This window comes from Oncorhynchus masou, chromosome 11 (genome assembly GCF_036934945.1).
Source record: "Oncorhynchus masou masou isolate Uvic2021 chromosome 11, UVic_Omas_1.1, whole genome shotgun sequence".
Classification (NCBI taxonomy): Eukaryota; Metazoa; Chordata; class Actinopteri; order Salmoniformes; family Salmonidae; genus Oncorhynchus; species Oncorhynchus masou.
In genome coordinates, this window is record NC_088222.1 from 22,511,131 (window position 1) to 22,537,622 (window position 26,492).

At 40.8% G+C, this 26,492-nt stretch overlaps 1 protein-coding gene across 1 annotated transcript; it reads right to left on the reverse strand.

Annotated features, from left to right (window-relative positions):
- Positions 1-1,510: 1,510 nt before the first annotated feature.
- On the reverse strand, positions 1,511-26,261 carry LOC135547929 (calcium-binding protein 7-like). Its single transcript, XM_064977138.1, has 5 exons — positions 26,147-26,261; positions 3,853-3,996; positions 3,605-3,717; positions 1,833-1,980; positions 1,511-1,638 (listed from the first exon to the last, which is right to left on the reverse strand). The coding sequence occupies exons 1-5, from the start codon at positions 26,259-26,261 to the stop codon at positions 1,511-1,513; spliced, it is 648 nt and encodes a 215-aa protein (XP_064833210.1).
- Positions 26,262-26,492: the final 231 nt, after the last annotated feature.

Below are 26,492 nucleotides of genomic sequence, written 5' to 3' on the forward strand. Positions count from 1 at the left end.
TAACCACGTCAGCCTAGGACCTCCACATCCGGCTTCTTCACCTGCGGGATCGTCGGAGACCAGCTGCCCGGACAACTGATGAAACTGAGGAGTATTTCTGTCTGTAATAAAGCCCTTTTGTGAGGAAAATTCTGATGTGTGTGGGGAGCTCCCTATGCCCTCCCAGGCCCACCCATGGCTACACCCCTTGCCCAGTCATGTGAAATCCATAGATTAGGGCCTAATGAATTCATCTAAATTCACTGATTTCTTCATATGAACTGTAACAAGGTAAAATCATTAAAATTGTTGCATGTTGCTTTTATATTTTTGTTCAGTATAGTTCCACATTATCCAGCGGGACTGCAATAGAGAGAGTCAGCAGTTTAAGTTCCTCGGCATCCACATCACCGAGGACTTGACATGGACCGCTACACCACCACAACATCGCCTCTACTTCCTAAGGGGGCTGAAGAAATTTGGCATGCCACCCCGGGTCCTCTCCAGATACTTCTGCTGCACCATTGAGAGTGCCCTGACTGGTTGCATCACGGCCTGGTAAGGGAATTGCTCCATCCACGACCGCAAGTCCCGTGGTGATGACGGCCCAGTACATCACTGGGACCGTGTTGCCACCCATCTAGGACATCTACTTGAAACGGTGCCTGTATTCTTATCTTTTATTATTTCCTATTGTTGTATTGTCGAGAAGGAACTTGCAAGTTAGCATTTCGTTGGATGGTGTATACCATGTGTATCCTGTACATATGACCAATGCATTTTGAAACTTAAAACTAGTTATTTTACATCACTGAATGCCCATTCGTCCAGTTGACGGTTTTAGTAACGGGGTTCGGTCTATGCTCTGGCTCTAAATGGATCTCAGGACAGAATGCTAATTAAATGTACAAAACATTAAGAACACCTGCTCTTTCCATGACTGGCTGACCAGATGAATCCCAGGTGAAAACTATAATCCCTTATTGATGTTACTTGTTAAATCCACTTCAATTGGTGTAGGTGAAGTGGGGGAGATAGGTTAAAGAAGGATCTTTTAGCCTTGAGACATGGATTGTGTGTGTGCCATTCCGAGGGTGAATGGGAAAGACAAAATATTTAAGTGCCTTTGAACTGGGTATGGTAGTTGGGGTCAGGTGCACCGGTTTGTGTCAAGAACTGCAACCCTACTGGTTTTCTTTGGAACAAGAATGGTCCACCACCCAAAGGACATCCACCCAACTTGACACAACTGTGAGAAGCATTGGAGTCAACATAGGCCAGCATCCCTGTGGAACGCTTTTGACACCTTGTAGAGTCCATGCCCCAATGAATTGAGGCTGTTCTGGGGGTGCAACTTAATATATCAAAGGTGTTCTTAATGTTTTGTGCACTCAGTGTATGTCTCTGAATCAAAGAAAATCCATGTCATTTTGGTTATTTTTTCCAGTTTAATTTGTCTCTGCTTAGTCACTGGATTGAGTGTGAAAGGACAATGAAGAAAACTATTTTCTCTCTGGTAGTGAAGGACTTTCTACTTCATACCTCTACGGAGCATCTGGTTAGCTGCAATAAGCATTACACTGATGATAAATGCAAAGGCAAAAGCACAAATCAGACTCTTCCGCACACAAGTGTGCTTCACCTGTTGTGTCGGGCTCGCTGTGAAGAGAGAGAGAAAAATAGAGACAATGACAGAGAGAGAAATCTATCAGGAAAACAGTACACAATAAATTGTACTTCATCCATTACAAGCCTTCTTAAGACGGTAGCATGAATTTTGCTCATTAGAAATATTGCATAGCTGTATTTATCAGCAATGTGTTAAACATGATTGTGCTGGCTGAAGCTCTTACTGTCAATGTCCACTTGGCACACTTGGTTGTCCAGGTGGCTCTCCTCGGTCATGATGATGTTCTCGATGTCTTTCATGGTGAGATGGTCACAGAACGTGTCATACAGGAGCCTCTTCAGCTCATCTACCGTTAGCTTTGACATGTCACACTAGGGGATAGTACCAGACACAAACACTAGCTAGGTTTCCATCCAACAGGCGACAGATTTTCATGCGAATATCCAAAAATACACATCAAAAATATGCAAATGTCCCACCAGTGGTGTGTTTCCACCTAAGGTGCTTGTTGCAGATAACAATCAGTGTGTGACGAGGTAATACACACCAAAAAAGTCACGTTTTCATGTACCGAATAAAAACGATGATATATCGTGTCAACATTTTTCCACACCACCAATAGTTTTATCACAAAAACTGCTGTGTTAAATTGCACATGCCTACTCTGGTCTTGGTACATGTGCTCTCTCTATCAACAGATACAGTGCGGGTAGGCTAGTCTACATGATGAGATTATTATGGATAAGAGCGACAATATTTTTTATTTGTCAGACAGCCGTAAAGCAACGATCATCATGTCACCAGAATAAGACCCTCAATATTTATTGGAAAGGAGCATTAAGCTCATCCACTTACACTTTCATCACCCTGTGAACTTAATCTGTAGCCTAATGAACTGCCTGCTCCCCGACGAGTCGTACTGGGAGGACCACACAACATTTCATCATGTGACTCCAAATTGACCTCCATATGATGGTATCAATATTTGTGCATATAAGCGTTTCCACCGACATTTCTCGCATAATCAACTTTACAGACACAAATTGTATTTGTAAATATTTGTAAATAAATTGTATTGTCTATTGTATTTTTTTTGACAACATTTGGACATTTCCTGACAAATGTTCTGTTTCCATTAGGCCTGTCGTGACATTTTTTCCGACATGTACTTTACTCGCATAAAAAGGTTAGATGGAAACTTGGTGACTGACCACAACTACAGGTGTCTGTCTGCATATTAATGTTTGAGCAAGGTTAGACAGGGGAGCATTTCTATGTTAGACAATTATAAGAGGTGCAAGGGTTTCTATCTCTACACAGACACATGGATGTAAATCAGAGGAGGCTGGTGGGATGAGCTATAGGAGGACAGGCTCATTGTAATGTCTGGAATGGAATTGATGGATCTGTATCAAATACATCAAACACATGGAAACCACATATTTGATTCTGTTCCATGTATTCCATTCCAGCCGTTACAATGAGCCCATCGTCCTATAGCTCATCCTACCAGCCTCTTCTGATGGAAATTACTGTTATGAAGTTTAAAATCATGAACAGCCCCCTGACTATTATGACATCCAATGTCAGGATCCAGTCATCAAGGAGTGATGAAGAATTTAAACAATAAAGCAACTAAGAAAGTGTTTGTATTAATTGTCTGAACATTGCTCTGGAATACTCTCTCAAGGAAAAATTGAATAGAAATTTGAATCTCAGGGGAACGATTGCAATGGAAATTAGGAAGAAAATATGTGATTTCATAACCACAGTGGAATTGGCCTCTCTTTAATGACTCATTTAGCTCCTATCATGTTTTTATGGTAATTCTAATTAGACTGACTGTGGTTTATAATCACAAAAGCTTTAAAAGCCTTCAGGAAAATCATCTCACTCTGATGAGGAAATATTAAGCCATAATTAACTCTGAAAGAGAAAGAAGAGAATGAGACTGCACAGATGAGGCTTTTGATAGTGATACTAGTGATACTTTACCTTCCAAAATACAGAGTCAAAGTTTGCCCCATGGAACTTATCAGGCATCCCAGCAGCAATAAGTTTTGGTCCAAGCAGGGCAACAAATTCGTCAAAGTCAACCTGGCCATCACCTGCAGGGACAGGAGAGGGGATATTTAGTAAATAGTTTCGTCAGCCAGACACTTTTACACATGTAATGGGGCCAATGGTTTATCTTGAATTATCCCAGTAAACCTCATTTAAAATTGCATATGTTTGTAACTCACCATCAATGTCCAGCCTTTGGATAATAATCTCCAGCTCCACCTCATTAGGCATGTATCCCAGCGACCGCATGGCCACCCCCAACTCCTGCTTTGAGATGTAGCCGTTTCCATCTCTGTCAAACACCTTGAAGGCCTCGCGGATCTCTGTGGGGAAATGGAGGGTAGAAGGGTTGAGACTAGTCTGATATTCTATTTCTAATGCACTGATCATTTGTAGTTCACATTTCCCCGCCACACGACAGAGCTGTCCTGACCTCTCAAACCACTCATAGAGAACTGCATAGTCACTTCATCCCTACCTACAAGTACAAATTACCTCTACCTATACCCCCCATAGCCTCGTTATTGTTATTATATTGTGTTATTTTTTACTTTAGTTTATTTGGTAAATATTTACTTAACTCTTCTTGAAATGCACTGTTGGTTAAGGGCTTGAAAGTAAGCATTTCAGGGTCTACACTTGTTGTATTCGGCGCATGTGACAAATACAGTTTGATTTGATGTGATAATAATGCTGACTCAGAGTTATGTGGCGTTATGTTCACGTAAATAATGCTGACTTAGAAATATGTGGTATTATGTTCATATCTCATGGTAGTTGGCTGAGTGTTTGTTTGCATCAAACAGCAGAGGGACTGACATTTTTCATCTGTGATGCCAACTGTATCTTATTCACTTCAAACAGAATACTGTAGCACAAGAGGAGAGGCTACAAGCCTAATAGCAGTAGTTAGGGGTTAAGGAATAGTTTCCATACCAGATCTGGAGGGTTGCAAATACACAAAATGCTCATCAATATGGTAAGGGGCTTTATATGTTTGTTTGGATAAGGCTTGTAATATCCTTGACCTGGAGTTGACTGAGATACAGTATATCACCACTGAGGGTTTGAGCCATCTTTCCAGGCTGGGTAAAAGACAACAGATCAGAATCAGCTAGTACAAACTGAGCATATTGTGCATACAGCCATAAGATTCCAGCACGTCAAACTTCAACAATACTGTGCTCAGATGAGGTATACCGCTTTCCTTTCACATTAAATTAATTTCAAACGCTAAACTCAACCTGCGCATTATCCATTCAAATGCCACTTTAAATCCACATTTGGTGGTGAATAGTCCTTCCAGTGACAAAGAGGCTTTAAATATTGCACTTACCCAATTGTAACAATACTCAAGGGGTTTGAAAATGACAAATGAAGTGGATAATGTGTTTCGAGGAACTGTTTTTTATATTCCCCTGCTGAATGTATAATCCAAGGAGGCTGTTACTTAAACAGTATAACAATTGAATGGCTATTTATATTTAGTGAGTTGAGGCAAAGTCCAAAGGATTTGCAGATTTCACTATGGCTTGTTTGTATTGACATCACATACAAAGTATCCAATACATATTGTAGTGTTATATGTATGGGATCTGAATTACAATATGCTAGTGAAGTAATTATCTGTAAAAAAAACTTCATTTTTTGACAGGAGAATTGCAATCGAAATAGCATGCAAACCAATTAGCCTACACTCAAATGACTTTTATGTGATGAATAATTTCAGCACTTGTTTGCATGTGTTAACCTTCTGTTAAATGCAATTGATAAAAGGCATATCGGAACCTCTTTGGTGTACTGAATGCTGAAATAGATGTGACCCTGTGTCTAATCTGTGGCCATGGTCAGACTAAAGCAACACAACATTGGCACAGACACGTGCATACACACACACGCACGCGCACACACACACACACACACACACACACACACACACACACACACACACACACACACACACACACACACACACACACACACACACACACACACACACACACACACACACACACACACACACACACACACACACAATAACATATGCACTATACATACACATGGATTTAGTACTGTAGATATGTGGTAGTGGTGGCGTAGGGGCCTGAGGGCACAAAGTGTGAAATCTGTGGATGTATTGTAATTGAAAAAAAATGTATTTACTGCCTTAACTTTGCTGGACCACAGGAAGAGTAGCTGCTGCTTTGGCAGGAATTAATGGGGATCCATAATTAATAATTATGAGAGATAACACGTCTTATTTCCACCTGATCAATGGGTGTGATTGAACAATTGTCTTTTAGCTCATGCACTGCCAACTTTTACTGTTGCAATACACTCATTGGCCAGTTTATTATGTACACACATCTAGTACACCCATCTAGTACACCCCTCCACTTGGGGCTCATGAGTGGCACAGCAGTCTAATGCACTGCATCTCAGTGCTAGAGGTGTCACTACAGACCTTGGTTCAATTCCCGACAGTATCACAACCTGGATGTGATTGGGAGTCCCATAGGGCAGCGTACAATTGGCCCAGTGTTGTCCGGGTTAGGGTTTGGCCAGGGTAGGCTGTAATTGTAAATAAGAATTTGTTCTTAACCGATTTGCTTAGTTAAATAAAGGTCAGACCACTCTTTGCCTCCAGAACAGCTACAGTGTATATGCAGTGGCGTTCAAACGTTGCTCAGTTGGTATCAGCCTGTACACCAGCCAGGAAGGGGCCATTGACTCATGCTGCTTATGCCAAATCCTGACTCTGCCATCAGCATGACACAACAGGAACTGAGATTCGTTGGACCAGGCAATGTTTTCCACTCCTCAGTTGTCCAGTGTTGGGGATCGCGTGCCCACTGGTGCCACTTCTTCTTGTCTTTAGCTGATAAGAGTGGAACCCTGTGTGGTCTTCTGCTGTAATAGCCAATCCGTGACTAAGACCAACGAGTTGTACGCACAACCGTTCTGTACACCACTGTTGTACTGCGCCCATTACTTGCCTGTTTGTGGCACACCTGTTAGCTTGCACGAATCTTGCCATTCTCCATCGAAGTCTCTCATCAATGAGCTGTTTTTGCCCACAGGACTGCTGCTGACTTGATGTTTTTTGGTTGTCGCACCATTCTCGGTAAACCCTAGACACTAACATGCGTGAAAAGCCCAAGAGGCCGACTGTTTCTGTTATACTGGAACCAGCGCGCCTGGCACCAACGATCATACCGCACTCAGTCACTTAGGCCCCTTGTTTTGCCCATTCTAACGTTCAATCGAACAGTAACTGAATGCTTCCATGCCTGTCTACCTGCTTTATATAGCAAGCCAAGGCCACGTGACTCACTGTCTGTAGGAGCAAACCATTTTCGTGAACGGGGTGGTGTACCTAATAAACTGGCCACTGAGTGTATGACGACATCAGGCTGATTAATGCAATGCCCCTTGGAGTGTTGTGGCTGTAGATACAGCCACCAGTGACTGAGCGTTATTGGGGCAGCGATTATTCACTTTTTCACCTATTTGTTTTCTCTTTCAACACAGCCATATTTTATATAGATGTTATGATATGTTAATTGTCAATGCTAAATATTACGATTCAGCTCCAAGTATATCTTGGCTCTCTAACAGATATCCTTAATATGAGTGAGAGAGGTTGAAGGTCATAGATTCTTGAAGGTCGTAGTTTTAAGTCTTAGTCCTTGATTTAATGTCAAGGTTATGGCCACCAAATTGCTCCTATTCGAAGAAGAATTATACTTTAAAACCTTAGCTCCCCTGGCATATCATTTATTTTACATGTTCAGAACTTCTTCAAAGTCAGTCAAAACCTTAGTTTCCCACAGTTAGTTTAAAAATCCACAGTTAGTTAACAAATGAGTTAAATTCATGATCTGTTTCTTTGAGAATGGAATACTACAAAGCCTAGCTCGTCGCCTGCGTGTGCATGTCCATTTTCTTCAAAGTAATTGCACAACTGCAGATATTTGACTGGAGTTGAATTCTCACGTCGACTATCATATTTTATGCTCTCAATACACATCTGATCTGTAGAATTGCTGACATTCCTGAGCAGTGGCAGGACTCTGAACACACACCGAACAACGTTCCATTAACGTTCCATTATTGAAGATATAAGTCAATTCCTTCATTTCCAACTGGTAGTCACTTTAAAAGATTCCAATCTAGAGGTGTATTAAAATCTCCTCAGTCAATCTGCTCTGTAGAGCAGAAAGAAACCATCTCTGGTATAGTGATCCCAGCCCTGAAAGGGGACCTCTACAGGGGTCTGTCTGCTCCGTTCCCCCTGAACAAAAGGTCACCTATGAGCCTGAGGCCTATTCCTCCCCAGTGCCTCAGGACCATAGTTTCCCTCTCTGAGGAGGACAGTTTTTTCTGCTTGTCTGTCTCACTCTGCAGGTAGGTATTGTATGGGTGATATAGCTCTATTCTGCATTGTCCCAATGTTTTCCCAACAAATGACTGACAACAATCAAACAAAAATGAAAAATCACAAGACTGTGTGGTTCCGACTGACTAACAAATGTATTTGCCGAAGCTGGTGTCAGATATTCAATTTTAAGCGACATGCTCATCCATTTCATGAGAATTCTCTCTCTTTCAAAAGGCTTGTCTTTTTATCATAATATAGCTGAATTGGCACTGTGACATTGGTTCTGCATTCAGTGAGACTGTGGCTGAGAGAGAGAGAGAGAGAGAGAGAGAGAGAGAGAGAGAGAGAGAGGGTTTCCAGAGATCCCTCGTCTTCAGATAGCTTACTGTGAGCCTGGAGCTCTCCAAGAAATTATCACAATCTCCAGTCATGACTTGATCTTTGTTATGACATTTTCAATAATTCAGCTTGAACAAATAACTCATCCCGGGTTATCTATTCAGCTTTACAGACTCAACAGGACATTCTGATTCTTCTGATATGCCAAGGCAATTGCGGTACAAGCTGTCTGCTACAGATTTAGGAACTTAATTTGACCTATATTGTTACAGCAAAATAATCCTGCAGCAACAGGATTTGATCCATAATGTTGCTTGAACGGTGGTTAGGCTATCAGCAGGTCAAACGTAGGCTAAATGAAAAGTGTAATACTGTTAATATAATCGTGCTTAAGAGTGGGTTTTCAGTGAATCTATGTAAATCACAAAGCCCATCTGCATTTCCTGCAGTGCAGGAAAATTCTCAGCAACAAAAGAGTGATCAAATTAAGATTCTATATCGCTATATACCAGAGGTGGACTCTACATAGTAAGAGGTAAGGTGATGGAAACCCTCTTATAGTTCACACTATTCTGGGACCCTGCAGATTCAACACTGTGGGAAAAGCCTTCCTGGTACTAATTTAAACAGCTGGTGAGTCCACGAGGACACCACTGCTTACCATATATCCACATTTGGCATTGGATTCCCCATTCTAGGAATTGACCCACCTACATACAGTAGGGTAACAGTATTTGATGAGAACAGCACTGTATACTACTGTGTTCTAATTTGTTCAAACAATCTTCAAACAATGCCATGCCACTTTGTTTATAGCAACGCTTATATAGAGACCTCATCTCTATATGAGGTGCTTATCTTCCCATTTGTAACCATGACAGCTTTGCATACAAAGTGGAAAGTGATCTGAGTCATACAACAATGTCTTGTGTCTGGGGGATTCTCTGACATTCTGTGATCTATAAAGAACGTTTGTGAGCTCCGTCAGTTGTGAGTTGAGAAACAGGAAGAGAGGTGGAGACTGAGACATGGGATCTCACTCTAAGGAAATCAGTGCTCTGCGGTCTTATCTTGCTCGGCAGACTTGTTCAAGGGCGAGAACTGGCAGTCCTAAAAGGCTTTCCTGACTATGCCATAGCTGTCGAGGTGCACTTGAATGAACCGTTTCAGTCTGATTATTTTGAGGTGTTGACTCTTGTTCGTAGGGAATATTGATTGGGAAGAATAACAAAAAGTGCCATTCGCTATAATCCCCTTTAGTTTCCTGATGATGAATATAGTTACACCTCCTGACCAAATATTTAAAAAAATATTTTCAATATATTTTTTTATGCATTATTTTGGTAATACTTTTTCTGTCATATAGCAACTGTAACAATTTTGGTGAGAAAATGGTACATGATACAGTTATTTTTATAGCACTTTGCAGTATCATCACAGAGCACAAAGGTTTTTAATATTGAAACTTGGACAGTGCTGTATTACAGTGTAATCAGTCCCAGAAACCAGTCACCCAGCCAAAAGACAATTACTTTATAAGGCAGACAATAAAAGACATTTGAGATTGTCTGGCTATCTATTTGGTTAACTATTTAGCAGATGGCGGACTGAAGATGGAGGTGCAGAATGCCTCATGAGAAATTGCAATATTCATTATCTCTAAAACAGACCAAATAGTAGCACTACACCTGACCACATATTTAAAACTGATCAATTTGCTCGTGGGCAATAACATTCAAACTGGATAATAACCCTAAAAAACTTAAAAGGACAGAGAAATTAAATGATAAATATTACGAATGCATTGTCACGTCTACTCCCGCTCCAACGCTTAGGCGCTCAACGTCGCCGGTTTACTAACCACCGGTCCTAGCAACCCATCATTACACACACCTGGCAACTCTCATTACGCACACCAGCGCCCCATCATGAGGCACAACTGGACTTTATCAATACCCTGATTACTCCCCCTTTATTTAGCCCTCATTTGTCATCAGTCTTTAGGTGTTATTAGTTGTCTCTCATGTTCAGTACGCTTCCCATGTTTGATGTTTTATATCTTCCCATGTTTTGGGATGTAGATGTGGCCCTCATCAGGTTCTGGAAAGGGAAAATGCTTCTGCTACCTGCCCTCCAGAACACATCTATGTCCCCACAGGGGGTGAGGAATCGGCTGTTGACCTGGCCACATACATCCCTCGCCGCCGGACACCCAGATATCACCCACACCATCCAATCCCTCTCTGAGAAGTACTGGTGACCCACCTTGGCGCAGGACGTCGCCCACTATGTCAACTCATGCTCCCTATGTACCCAATCCAAATCTCCAGCAGGGAAACTACCTCCCCTTCCCGTGCCACAGCAGCCTTGGTCACATCTGTCCATAGATTTTGTTGCTGATCTTCCCCCGTCTGATGGTTTCACCACTCTTATGGTTGTTGTGGACAGATTCTCCAAATCCTGCCATTTTATCCCTCTCTGTGGTCTTCCTACCGCTTTCCAGGTTGCTGAGGCGTTGTTCCAACAGGTTTTCTGGCACTATGGCCTTCTGGAGGACATCATCTCCGACCGTGGCCCCCAATTCACGGGTATGGAGCGCCTTCATGGAGAAGCTGGGGGTCACAGTCAGCCTCACATCCGGGTACCGGCCTCAGTCCAACGGCCAGGTGGTGAGGACCAACCAGGAGCTGGGAAGATTCCTTAGGAGTCACTGTCATGACCAGCAGGGGGACTGGGTCCAGTTCCTTCCCTGGGCGCAGTACGTCCAGAACTCACTTCGTCACTGCTCCACTGGGCTGTCTCCCTTCCAGTGCGTCTTGGGGTACCAGCCTGGCCCTGGCCCCGTGGATTCAGAGCCCGACCGAAGCAGCAGACGAGTGGTTCGCATGCAGAGGAGGTTTGGACCGCTGCACACGTGAGGCTCCAACGCGCAGTCTGCCGACAGAAGGAGGAGGCAGACCGCCACCACAGTGAGGCTCCTGTGTTCCGTACTGGTGATCGTGTCTGGCTCTCCACCAGGAACCTCCCACTCTGCCTGCCTTGCCGGAAGCTGAGCCCCCGGTTTGTGGGTTCGTTCAAAGTGCTCCGGAGGGTCAAAGAGGTAACATACTGTTTGCAGCTCCCCACTGACTACCGGATCTCACCCTCTTTCCATGTGTCCCTCCTATGGCCGGTGGTTCTTGGTCCCCTGGCTGATGCCATCCCCCACGATATCCCTTCACCACCACTGGACATTGAGGGAAGCCCTGCCTATGCCGTCAGATCCCTCCTCGACTCCCGACATTGTGGGGGCCGACTAAAGTACCTGGTGGACTGGGAGTGGTACGGTCCAGAAGAGCGGTGTTGGGTTCCAGTGGATGACATTCTCGATCCCAACATAATTTGAGATTTCCACCCTTGCCATCCAGATCGGCCCACCCCTCGACCTCTGGGCCGTCCCCCAGACTAGCATTGTCCTGCGGCTGGAGCTGCGGGTCAGGGGGTGGGGTTACTGTCACATCTACTCCCGCTCCACCACTCCGGTGCTCGATGTCGCCGGTTTACTAACCACTAACCATCAGTCCTTAAGTGTTATTGGTTGTCTCTCACATTCAGTATGCTTCCCATGTTTGTTCTTTTGTATCAGTTCTGTATTAAACTCACCTTCTACACCTGCTTTTGGACTCCCAGCATATTTGTTACATGCAGTCGAGGTCAAAACATGTCAAAGAGGAACCAATGAAAAAAATTAAGAACCAAACTCCAAGAGAAAACAAAGCGATTCCTCGACAGACACCACCTGCTTTTCACCACCTGGTACGGCAAGAGTGGAAACCAACCTGCTAATATCAAGAAATTATGAATTGGGAGAATTTGAACTTGTCAGTAAAAACAAAGGAGAACGAGTGACGAAAAAGCTGCGACAATGGAGAAAGAAACAAACAAGCTAAAAGGTACAGTCAATACTATTGAATCTGATGTTAATGAATTTAAAAAGGAGAACATGTTTCTAAGAGAAGCCTTACATGAAATACAGACTCGATCCATGCGAGAAAATCTGGTGCTTAAAGAAAGTGAGGGTGAAAGATCCTGAAAGTATGGGGAAAGAATTCCTCCTTGAAGCGCTACAGATCCAATGAGATACTGGTGACAAAATCAAGCCTTACAAAAAAAGATTACAGTTTTAAAACTGCAGTAAAATTGCAGTAACTGCAGTCGACTGTAGTGTTTTGGACGCAGTAATTGCAGAATAACTGCACTGAATAACTGCACAGTTCTACTGCACTCGAACTGCAGTTATACTGCAAAATTACTGCAGTAAAGAAAACTTTGTTATTTGGATAAAATATTTGCAGCACACTGAAGTTAGACTGCACTCTAACTGCATTTATATTGCAGTGTACTGCAGTTATACCGCACTCTGACTGCAAACTTTTTTTGAACGCGTACACCGTTTCGGATAGAGAGGACAACAATATGAGTGCCCAATCATTGCCAAATTTGCATTCTTAAATATAAAATAATGGTTAAAAGCCTGGGCAAAAAACTCACTGACACGAAAATAGGAATGAATGATCAGTTCCTGAAGGAAATTGCAGAACGGCGCAAAGTTCTGTACCCAGTATTCAAGGTGAATAGACAGTATTCAAGGTGAATAGACAGTATTCAAGGTGAATAGACAGTATTCAAGGTGAATAGACAGTATTCAAGGTGAATTGACAGTATTCAAGGTGAATAGACAGTATTCAAGGTGAATAGACAGTATTCAATTTGAATAGACAGTATTCAAGGTGAATAGACAGTATTCAAGGTGAATAGACGTATAGGGAAATGTGTAGCACTCGTAGTCGATAAACTGTACATTGATAACCAATTGTTCTGAGACACCAAGACTACTCCATGGCTATTCAAAATAATACAAAGTTCGAAAAGAGGAGTTGAATAACGTCCCTTACTATCCATGGTAGGGATTGTAATCAAGGAAAAAACGGAAAACAAGAAAATACAACAATTGATAAAGAAATAAACTACAAATACACTATATCATTCAAGATAGCATGTTGTAAAATAATTTGTATTCGACTTTCTATTCATATTATTTATAAAAAGATGTTAAAAACAGCATTAGAAGAAAGGATCATTATTGAAATAATACATATTTCAAATATAATGAACTGGAACACAAAAGTATTTAAAAGACCAAAATTAGGTAGGAATCAACATGGTAGAGATAACAAAAACACAGCTAACAGAGGACATAGAAGGCACAGTATGTGGGTATGTGCGGGTGTATTGTGATGGAAGATGGAGTATATGTTTATGCGGTATATGTTTATACGGTATATGTTTATGCGGTATATGTTTTTGGAAAAGTCTGGAGTTAAGTGAGTGAAAAAGGAAAATGGTTGAAAATGCCAGAGCCCATGTGTGTCTGCGAGCAGGAGTAGTGACAGAGAGAGCTTTCAATTTTGTGCAGATATGGGATATACATTTTAAAATAGATTATAAATATAGTTTATTTATTTATTTTCTTATCATGACGGAGCAGTCCCCGACCCTGTACCCTAGACACCCACCTGAGTGACCCACACACTAAGGAGAAATCCTTATCTGTTTTATAGGCCTACTGCAAGTAGCCTATATGCAGCCAAGACAGAAAGATAAACGCGGTCAGAGACCCACTAAAGTAGTCTGCCTGGCAGCTTGGGACTCCAATAGAGCCAAAGCCCCCGGATATGTGAGCATAATATACAAGGAATTTTTCAAAGCTGCTAATGAGAACCTTGATGACCTTGTACCTAGCTGGTGGGGATTCCGGTGGGATGCCCCCACACAGGTAGTAGCGGTACTGGCTACACTAGCTGCAATAATCCATGGGGAGGGGGTCACAATCAGAGAGGGGGCGAATTATTGTGGCCCTGATGTGACAAAATAATCAAAAGGTCTGACTGCACAGAGATGCTTGGTAAAATGGTCACAACGGGGGACCAGTGTGTGTGTGTTTCAGGGTAGTGTATTTCTGGGTAGGGGGGTGTATCTGAGCACCATCAGCTAAGGCTTGACATTGGTGAATCATATCTCCCCATTCTTGCTCAATTTTGCATGCCTTCTCAAACAGCTACAACTGTATATGCATTCGCACATTAAGTCTTCTCTTGAGTTGGGCTCACATCTGAGCTTGTGGTTGTTTGAAGGGGAAGTGTGTGTGTGTGTGTGTGTGTGTGTGTGTGTGTGTGTGTGTGTGTGTGTGTGTGTGTGTGTGTGTGTGTGTGTGTGTGTGTGTGTGTGTGTGTGTGTGTGTGTGTGTGTGTGTGTGTTAGAAAGGCAGGAACCTAGGAAAAAACCTAATGTGGAACCAGGCTCTGAGCGGTGGCTTCTGGTTGTGCCGGGTGGAGATTATGACAGTACATGGCCAAAACAATAATTGCTTGCCAAAAATGCAATTATTTTAATGCCAATCCTGGTTATAGGTAACAATCCTGGTTATAGGTAACAATCCTTCGTATGAATTGCCAACATTATTACCCATATTATTCGCCAATTTTGGAAATGAATTTAGATTTGCAAAAAAAAATTCTATATAAATACTTTTTAAAATAACGGTATACATTACAATCGAGGTGAGGGCGTTGGAAAGGTTTTTGGCAGTTAATCTGCTTCTATTCTGTGGGTGGCGCTATGTGCTCTTTTTAAAGGATGGGTCCCAATCTCTCAAAGGCCCTAGGATACAAGTTGACAGGGTTGGTCTCCCAGTGGGACGACAATCCAACTTGGGATGGCAGGAGGTTTCAGCAGTGCAAATACAATGGTATTGCTATATGGGCAACCAATCTTTATGTTACTTTTTAATGGTAAGTTTACAAACATATATTATGATAAATAGAATTTCAACTTGTATCTCATTAGGGTGAAATAAGTATAGCCAGTTATAATTATAATATCTTTGCAGATAATAAGAAAAGACTATCAGTATTTACATGGCTAAAAGAGAAGGAATATAATATCTATTGTTTACAGGAAACTCATTCAACTATTTTAGAATAAGTTGTGTGTAGAATGGACTGGTGGGATGAAATATACCTCTTCCATGGGCAAAAGGGGTGAAGATATGAATTTACAATCAATTTGATCCCAATGTGCAAATTGTTCAAACAGATCCTCAAGGTAGATGGATTTTCTTTATATATATTTTTGTATTTTACCCCTTTTTCAGGCTCGGGAGGCGAAGGTTGAGTTAAGCGTCCTCCGAAACAAGACCCGCTAAACCGTGCTTCATAACGCGGAAGCCAGCCGCACCAATGTGTCGGAGGAAACACCGTTCAACTGACGACCAAGATCAGGCGCCCGGCCCGCCACAAGGAGTCGCTAAAACGCGATGAGCCAAGTAAAGCCTCCCCACCAAACTATGGGCCAATTTTGCACCGCCCTATGGGATTCCTGAACCTGCTGGTTGTGATATAGACGGAATCGAACCCGGGTCTCTAGTGACGCCTCTAGAGCTGTGCCGGAGTGCCTTAGACCGCTGCGACACTCGGGTGAGTTGTAGAAATATCTCAAGGATGATCAATGGAAACAGGATGCACCTGACGTCAATTTCGTGTCATAGCAAAGGGTCTGAATACTTATGTGAATGTTATTTATGTTTTTTATGTTTAATACAATTGCAAACACTTCTAAAAACATGTTTTCGCTTTGTCATTATGGGGTATTGTGTGGAGATTGCTGAGGATTTTTTCTTTATTTAATACATTTTAGAATAAGTCTGTAACATAACAAAATGTGGAAAAAGTCAAGGGGTCTGAATACTTTCCTGTATACTTTTCCCTGTATATATAATAATTTATCAGGCCTACAAGCAGTGGCGACCCGTCTCTCAGGGCAGGTTTTTAGCAAATAATAAATAAATAAAATACTTTTTTGTTTAGTTTTTTTGGGGGGTCTGGCCTGTTTTGCATGTTATTGTGGCATTAATAAGTGTCACAAATCAGTTTGCAAACAATGTAAAATAATATATACAGTATCATTGAGTTAATAAACCCACATACAAGCATGGTCTTTTTTTTGTTGAGAAAGGCAGCTCCAAAATGCATTTCTTTCAGCCTAGGTCTTTCTGTGGTGGTGGGGAAAGCCAGCAGAAAATACGGAGTGTTGCGCCGTGATTGGCTCAGTGTTCTGTCACTCATGGGGACTTTACCTCACTGCCAAGTGTAAGAGGAGACATTGAAAATTCTATCCCATCAGCTGCTGCCAATGAAGTGCCCATCCAAGAAGGCTCAAGGTCATTGGCCACAGATAAAAGGATGTCAAATCACTTTGATTGAACCGATCATGTCAACATCATACTTTCACAATCTTAGCTAGCAGTCATCATCATGAATCAAGTTGACAATCTACTTGCAAATCCTTTTACATCCTTGTCATATGAAGAGTTATAAGGAAGAAAATTATAGATAAAACGTATCGGTGCTCATCGGCCATTGGACATAAATATGACACAACAAGTTGGAAATCCCAAATTCAACGAGTGGTTTGGAAGGAATCAGTGACAATGGCTGTGTGGTCCCAAATCTGCGATTAAGGGACTTTTTTCCAAGTTTAAAATGATAAACAATCAACATTTGGCCATGCTGTCAATTATAGCCAGAATGTATTATTCCAGCCCAGGCGCAATTTAGATTTTGACCAGTAGATGGCAGCAGTGTATGTGAAAAGTTTTAGACTGATCCAATGAACCATTGTATTTCTGTTCAAAATTCTGTATCAATACTGCCCAAATGTGCCTAATTGGTTATTTAATAATGTTTCAAGTTCATAACTGTGCACTCTCCTCAAACAATAGCCTGGTATTCTTTCGTTGTAATAGCTACTGTAAATTTGACAGTGCAGTTAGATTAACAAGAATTAAAACTTTCTGCCCATATAAGATATGTCTATGTTCTGGGAAATGTTCTTGTTACTTACAACGTCATGCTAATCACATTAGCACACATTAGCTCAACCGTCCAGAGGGCGGGACACCGATCTGTAGAGATCCTTAAGAGGTTTTTAACCTCATCACACTACAAACTATCACCCTTCTGCACTTACATAAATCATGAATATCATTGATATAATGGAACTAGTGGATATATGGAGGGTTAAATATCCTGAACTAGTGAGATATAAATGGTGGAGGCTCAATCAAGTTAGTAGTATTGAATACTTATGTCATTTTCGTTGGCACCAAAAGTTTAAAGAAAATGTGTTGACAGGAGACAGAATGCAGTCGGACCATCAAATATTTGGCATATACGTATTGGACACTTTATCAAGGCCTATTGGATGACAGCCTGTTTTTAACCAGGACAGAAGAATTTATAACTGACTTTTTCTGACATAATATATTGTAGATACAGCAGATCCCCTTACTGTATGGGACACTTTTAAATGTGCCTTTAGAGGCCATGCAATTCAGTACTCATTTTTTAAAACAAAAGCAATTTAAGTCAAAATAATTCATATTAAGAAAGGAAATAGAGGGACTAACAGTACAGATAGATACTAACCAAAACAGTACCATAGAGGCACAGAATACGTTAGAGGAAAAACAAAAAGAAATGGATGAACTTATTCAAGAAAGATCAAGTGTAATATATTATAGTCTGGGGAAACTCCAGGGCTGGATGGTATACCATTTGAGGTATACCAAACCTTTTTCATGTACTCAGAAGACTGTTATTAGCATGTTTTTAACTACTCCTAACAAAATGGTAGATTATCAGATACTCAACAAGAAGGTCTGATTTCATTATTACTGCAACAAGGACCCAAGTGATAAATATAAAAATCCAAACCATTTAAAAAAAATCAGAGTCCCCTTACACTTCAGTGTTGTGATGCAAAACATTATAGAAAAGTGCATAGCGCATAGAATTAAAAAAGTATTGTCGGATATTATTCATCCAAATCAGATAGGTTTTTTACGTGGACAATACAGTACATTGGATATAATATAAGACAAGTACTGGAAGGAAACAATAGAATTCTATGAAAAACCAGGCCTGGTATTCATAGCGGACTTTGAAAATACTTTTGATAAAGTACGATTGAGATTTATATATAAATGCCTGGAATATTTACATTTTGGTGAATCTCTTATACAATGGGTTCAAGTATAGCAGCCGTAGATGTAAAAATAGTAAATAATGGGTACTTCACAGAAAGTATTAAACTGTCGAGTGGTGTGAGAGGAAGAAACAGTCATAGACTGTTCTTTCTGCTACCGCACGGCAAGCGGTACCGGAGCGCCAAGTCTAGGTCCAAAAGGCTCCTTAACAGCTTCTACCCCCAAGCCATAAAACTGCTGAACAATTAATCAAATGGCCACCCAGACTATTTGTATTGACACCCCCACTCGCTTTGTTTTTACACTGCTGCTACTTGCTGTTTATTATCTATGCACAGTCATTTTACCCCTACCTAGATGTACAAATGACCCCGACTAACCTGTACCCCCGCTCATTGACTCGGTACCGGTACCCCCTGTATATAGCCGCATTATTGTTATTTTATTGTGTTATTTATTTTATTTTGTACTTTAGTTTATTTAGTAAATATTTTCTTAACTCTATTTTCTTAAAACTGCATTGTTGGTTAAGGTCTTGTAAGTAGGCATTTCAAGGTAAAGTATTCGGTGCATGTGAGAAATAATATTTGATTTGATAAATAGGACTGTGGAATTATGTCACAAATGCAGCTAACAAAAATATATGGAAATATCTGCTCTACTCAAAATTACAACCAACTAATTGCAGCATTACCGCAAAAATGGAAGAAGCCAGTAGAAGGGGGAGAAAGTAGGGAACTTGTCTGAAGTAACATTTAGACCAAAATTGGGAAAGAAAATTGTGATAAATAAAAAAGTATACCAGTTTCATATTCAGGACCAAAAAATGTACAGCTGTTTGACAGCAAATTAATTGCTCAAAGCGATGATGGAATTTTAGAGCGAGACAGTTTGGCCAGATCTGGGGCCAGGATATCTAACCAAGAGCAGAAACAGAAAATAGGGATTTAATTATCAGCATAAAAGACTGATCTGATTTTCATCTCTTTTTTGTTACAACAAAATCTCCATTGTTAACTTCCAGGAAATTTATGAAAACACATTTATTCTAATTAATGTGTATCTTGTCATTGCAGGAACCACCAAATTGCCCTTTCAGACAGGAGGAAGGCTGCAATATTCTGGCAGGGTTTAGTTTTTTTACCCATTGCCAGATCTCTTTAATGATCCGTCTGCTGGGATGCACCTATGTGAACTTTAGAATTTGGCTTTTCAAAATGAAAACATCCCTTATGAACTCAACTCCACAGTCCATTCTTCCTGGAGTAGTAGACAAAGCATTGTCTCAAGTTTATATTTGGTTCTATATTTATATTTGGGTTCTATAATCTCATCACTCAGGACCAAATATCCTGTGCAAGACTAGGTTCTATATTACCCAAACCCATAGGTTCTCTATGATTTGCAACATCTATAGCCAAACGAAGGTCAACTAGAACAGTGATGTGTCAATGCCGATCAATCCTTAACTCTTCTCTAAGGTTTTTCTTATTTTGTTGAGTTCCAATGCCATACCATGTACACAGTGCACACCAATGGACCGAAATGCACCATTTCCTTTACTTCAGGGTTAGAGGACCCTCCCTCTAACGTCAGAATGGAAATGCATTGTATTATAATGACATGTAATGTTGTTTTCTGGAAGTGTGAAGAAGTAAATAATTGGCAAAAATAGTTTTCTTCTATTTGGATTCTAAGTACTTGGTTTTCTGCGTTTTAAAATTGGAAAAAACAGACATACACAGATTATATTCAAATCAAATCCAACTTTATTTGTCACATGCCCCAATACAACAGTGAAATGCTTACTTTCAAGCCCTTAATCAACAATGCAGTTCAAGAAAGAGTTAAGAAAACATTTACCAAATAAACTAAAGTAAAAAACTATCAAAAGTAACACAATAAATAACAATAAAGAGGCTGTATACAGGGAGTACCGGTACCGAGTCAATACGCGGGGGTACAGGTTAGTCACGGTCATTTGTACGTTTAGGTAGGGGTACGTTTTGAACACGTCGGCTTGTTTTAGCTACAGTACATGCTCTCAGGAAAATCTGATTGCATTTCCTAGGAAATTCTGGTGACATTTTGGGATTTATCCTGCTACACAGTTACACTTGGTGATATCCTCTTTCTCCTGATTCTATATGCCCCCCTGCAGCACCAACGCATTAATGATAGGCAGTGGTTTGCGATCCATAGGTAACCGCTCTGTCCCACTCCCCTGTATCCCGTTCCGGAGCTGAAGATCCGAATCACGTTTTGCGCACACATTTTTGTGGTCACCCTCCCTTCACATTTCTCACTGTCAATCCTGAATGACAATTCTTCAGATTTAACCGGTGAGACGTCCATGCAGCATCTGCATACCAACCATTTTATCTCAATCAGTTTCATGGGGATATGGATTTAGATCTTGTTGCGTTATATAGTGTTGTTTCGAAGCAGGCTACTTGGTTGTTTTGAATTGTGTAAAGTGACTGAATTTTAGGGCAGATGGTGTTAATAAACTGTAGCATAGCCTACCTGTGTTTTGTTTCAAAGCACATATTTTGCCTAGTGGCATGGCTGTTGAGTTTCGGCTACATGAGAGAAAACTTTGACCATCATGCTGTAATCTCATAAGAAATTAGGTGGTGTTTTATTGTTTTACAGTGATGTTAGACTATGCTATTATATTATGTTATTTTATGTAAAATACTATCATTATGTGATCTTGCAGAAATTGATTCAGCTTTGATATAACTTTATTAAATGAGCACCATTCGCCAGAGTCACTTGTTCTCTGCGAATAGAGCAGAGACTGTGCGTAAATAGAATCCCAAACATGTGCAGAAGCTTCGGGAACTTTAGCTGTCAGGAAGAAGGGTCCCGAATAGTAAGATCCGCAGCTACTCTGTTGATGATAAGTCATAACTTTACTGAATTAAATCAGAAAAGTTATTAGAGTAAACAGATAGATAAAGTCTGTGAATGCTGTGTAGGAAATAGCTTGCAGTAAGCAATATGCAGGGGCTTCAATACATATGAATCAGAATAATGGAGTGAATTGAGTGATTGCTGTGAGAGATATATCTGTATACACATCTTTACTCACAGGCAGTCTGAATCGCCCATGTTTGGCAAGATAGATTAATAAAGAAGGAATATTGAGAGTGCGAGAGAGAGAGAGAGAGATCATTAACTGCTTGACACAACTAAGATTTGGGACATGTAGGTCCAACAAGGCTTCTGTGAAACAGGATTGCATGAAGTCAATTTAAGTATAATTAAATACAGGAATAAAGTATCAGACAAAGAATACAACAAAAAATGGAAGTACAAAGACCTGAATATTGTCTAGCAACATTCAAGCAATATTCAAACAAATATTGTCTAGCAACATTATAGCAACATTCAAACAAATATTGTCTAGCTATATTCAGCATGCTTTTCCAGGCCTGCAAGCCTTAGAATAATCATATTCATAGCACACATTCAGATGTGCATGCAAACTAGCACCCATTCTCTTTGTCTGTCACATGCTGCAGAATGAAGGATTTAAATGATCAGGATTTCAGTTATTTTGCTAATGGTGGAACTACCATCAAAACAGAATCATTATTAACAACAATAACAACACTTTGATGCCCACTGATGTCTCGCAACCCAATGTGGTGAAACGTTACACTACTTTGATCCCCCAATTTTAACAGTTGTGCACATGTAAGTTGTTTTATGTACAAATTAATGGGTCAAGAACATATGTTAGACAACGGTTGGGTCTAATCTTGAATACTGATTGGTTATTAAAACCGCATTCCAGCTGGTGTCGTTTCCACAAGTTGCCAGTGGCTTAATCTATGATGTTAAAATGCCTATTTACTCTGTGCAATCCACTCAACGCAATACACTGTCTCATCAGCCCAGCCAGGCAATTTATATACTTGAGCTCCACTATAAAAGCATCTAGACATTATCTCACATTTCTTTTAGACTAACATTTTGTTTTCAACAGCAGAGATTTGCAAAAAACCTTGTTGTCTGTCTCTCAGACTTTGGCAACATTGATTCAATATTCAAATTTGATCTCCTGCTGTCCCATAATAATGAATGTGTCGGGAGTCGGGACAAGACAGACAGGCAGGCAGCATTTCTCAGCCAGTCGAAATCATGAATCAACTTGCATCATTTCTACTGATATAGAGTTGAAGTCGGAAGTTTACATACACCTTAGCCAAATACATTTAAACTCCATTTTTAACAATCCCTGACATTTAATCCTAGTAACAATTCCATGTTTTAGGTCAGTTAGAATCACTAATTTATTTTAAGAATGTGAAATGTCAAAATAATAGTAGAGAGAATTATTTATTTCAGCTTTTATTTCTTTCATCACATTCTCAGTGGGTCAGACGTTTACATACACTCAGTTAGTATTTGGTAGCATTGCCTTTAAATTGTTTAACTTGGGTAAAATGTTTCGGTAGCCTTCCACAAGCTTCCCACAATAAACTGGGTGAATTTTGGCCCATTCCTCCTGACAGAGCTGGTGTAACTGAGTCAGGTTTGTAGGCCTACTTGCTCGCACATGCTTTTTCAGTTCTGCCCACAGAATTTCTATAGGATTGAGGTCAGGTCTTTGTGATGGCCACTCCAATACCCTGACTTTGTTGTCCATAAGCCATTTTGCCACAACTTTGGAAGTATGCTTGGGGTCATTGTCCATTTGGAAGACCCATTTGTGACCAATTTTTAACTTCCTGACTGATGTCTTGAGATGTTGCTTCAATATATCCACTTCATTGTTCTTCCTCGTGATGATCTATTTTGTGAAGTGCTCCAATCCCTCCTGCAGCAAAGCACACCCACAACATGATGCTGCCACCCCCGTGCTTCACGGTTGGGATGGTGTTCTTCAGCTTGCAAGCCTCCCCCCTTTTCCTCCAAACATAATGATGTTCTCTATGGCCAAACAGTTCTATTTTGTTTCATCAGACCAGAGGACATTTCTCCAAAATGTACGATCTCTCCTTCTGTGGCCTCCAACTGCTCTTAAATACAAGTAAAACTAAATGCATGCTCTTCAACCAATCGCTGCCTGCACCTGCCCGCCCGTCCAGCATCACTACTCTGAACGGTTCTGACTTAGAATATGTACACAACTACAAATACCTAGGTGTCTGGTTAGACTGTAAACTCTCCTTCCAGACTCACATCAAACATCTCCAATCCAAAGTTAAATCTAGAATTGGCTTCCTATTTCGCAAACAAATATTCATTTTTTTTTACCTTTATTTAACTAGGAAAGTCAGTTAAGAACAAATTCTTATTTTCAATGACGGCCAAGGAACAGTGGGTTAACTGCCTGTTCAGGGGCAGACCGACAGATTTGTAACTTGTCAGCTTGGGGATTTGAACTTGCAACCTTTACAGTTACAAGTCCACCACTCTGACCACTAGGCTACCCCGCCACTCATTCACTCATGCTGCCAAACATACCCTCGTAAAACTGGGACAAAACGGACCATCCTACCGATCCTCGACTTCGGCGATGTCATTTACAAAATAGCCTCCAATACTCTACTCAATAAATTGGATGCAGTCTATCACAGTGCCATCCGTTTTGTCACCAAAGCCCCATATACTAGCCATCACTGCGACCTGTACGCTATCGTTGGCTGGCCCTCGCTTCATACTCGTCGCCAAACCCACTGGCTCCAGGTCATCTACAAGACCCTGCTAGGTAAAGTCCACCCTTATCTCAGCTCGCTGGTCACCATAGCAGCACCCACCTGTAGCACGTGCTCCAGCAGGTACAGTATATCTCTCTAGTCACCCCCAAAACCAATTCTTCCTTTAGCCGCCTCTCCTTCCAGGTCTCTGCTGCCAATGACTAGAACAAACTGCAAAAAATCTCTGAAACTGGAAAAACGTATCTCCCTCACTCGCTTTAAGCACCAGCTGTCAGAGCATCTCACAGATTACTGCACCTGTACATAGCCCATCTATAATTTAGCCCAAACAACTACCTCCTCCCCTACTGTATTTATTTATTTTGCTCCTTTGCACCCCATTATTTATATCTCTACTTTGCACATTCTTCCACTGGAAATCTACCATTCCAGTGTTTCACTTGCTATATTGTATTTACTTAGCCACCATGGCCTTCTTTGCCTTTACCTCCCTTATCTCACCTCATTTGCTCACATTGTATATATACTTGTTTTTCCACTGTATTATTGACTGTATGTTTGTTTTACTCAATGTGTAACTCTGTGTTGTATGTGTTGAACTGCTTTGCTTTATCTTGGCCAGGTCACAATTGTAAATGAGGACTTGTTCTCAACTTGCCTACCTGGTTAAATAAAGGTGAAAAAAAATGTGCAGTTGCAAACCGTAGTCTGGATTTTTTATGACAGTTTTGGGGCAGTGGCTTCTTCTTCCTGAGCGGTATGACGCTGTGTGGTCCCATGGTGTTTATACTTGCGTATTATTGTTTGTACAGATGAACGTGATACCTTCAGGCGTTTGGAAATTGTTCCCAATGATGAACCAGACCTGTGGAGGTCTACATTTTCTTCCGAGGTCTTGGCTGATTTATTTTTTGATTTTCCCATGATGTCAAGCAGAGGCACTGAATTTGAAGGTAGGCCTTGAAATTAGCTCATTGTTATGGATGTATCCAAAAAAATGTCACTAGAATACAGCTTAAACAAAAGCAAATGCGGCTAGTTTGTTGTTATTATAGTTGGCTAGCTAGCAAGCAAGGGATAAGAACGTTGCCAGCCAATATAGCAATGGAACATTTAGAACTAACGACTGGGTCACATCCATAGATACTGAACAAATAGACTGAATGACTGTGTCGTGTCTCTAGCAACTCTAGATTTGTGTCGGGACTATATCTTGTGGAAAGATAAAATTGTATGAATACATTCATCAAAATTAAGCTTTTAATGAAAATATGTCAATCATTATTTCAATATGTTGGTAACCCATTGTATGAAAGGTATAATTCCCTTGAAGCCTGTGTTTGGAGGATATATTGGCACGGTTTGCCGGCGTTCAAATTCATCTCGGACCTAACAACACCCGTGCCAATATATCCTTCAAACACCGGCTTCTCTGGCTTTATCACAAAAATAGAGAATATTATGGCAGGCCCAAAAATGTGAGTACATTTACGTTGTAATTGCTGCTCTTGCTTGAGACCTTTCTGATGTCAAACATTTAGCCCCTGTGAGGGGCTCTCCAACTTGCTGACTCATTTTATGTGACTCATTTTATGGTCAAGTCTAAGGTCATTCTCTTACCCTGGCTGGATCGATCCGCCACATTCAGAATGGATTTAGGCAAGACATGAAACAATACAATGTAAGATTTTAATTTGAGACAGTTTTCTACAGCAGCAACAGCAATACAAATTATTATAGTTAATGGACATGTTTTTAGGGGTTGATACATTTTTTGTTGATACAATAATGGACATTTTTGTAGGGGTTGATCATTTTTTTATAAGTGCAAGTCAAGTCTGAAATTTCAAAGTGGAAATTACAAACTTCATAAGCATTTTTAAGCCTCAAATACACTATAGGTTTGTATTTCCTGCGGTGCAGGAAAATTGTCAACAACAAAAGCGTGATCAAATTAAGATCCTACATCTGTAGATATAACAATCATGACTCACCTTCCACCTCATCCTCAGGCAGGTTAATGGGGGTCCGGTATGACAGGATATCTGGAATAGTGCAAATTCCCCTGTACATCAACCTGGTGGTTCGCACTGGCATTCGCACTGGCATTTCTGCGAGGGAAAATCTGTGTCGCGATCTTCATAGGCTATAGCTCACTGTTTGCTGAACAAAACTTTACTATAGTCCACTTTGGAGAACAAAAATCTGTTCAGGTTATGTCACTTGATATTTTCTGTTTTTTTGGTGTAGCCTGTTGAGAAAACAGTAGCGGAATCGAAGCACGTGTAGTCCCCGACAAAGTGGCAGGTGTCTCTGCCTTTGGCTTCATGCATGTAATGG

Excerpts from the sequence above, each read along its gene's own strand:
- LOC135547929 (XM_064977138.1), bottom strand. The coding sequence starts at position 26,261 with ATGCCAGTGCGAATGCCAGTGCGAACCACCAGGTTGATGTACAGGGGA. Across the intron at positions 3,997-26,146 it reads GCCTGAGGATGAGGTGGAAG|AGATCCGCGAGGCCTTCAAG; the intron begins GTGAGTCATGAT and ends ATTTCCCCACAG. Across the intron at positions 1,981-3,604 it reads TTGACTCTGTATTTTGGAAG|TGTGACATGTCAAAGCTAAC; the intron begins GTAAAGTATCAC and ends ACTATCCCCTAG.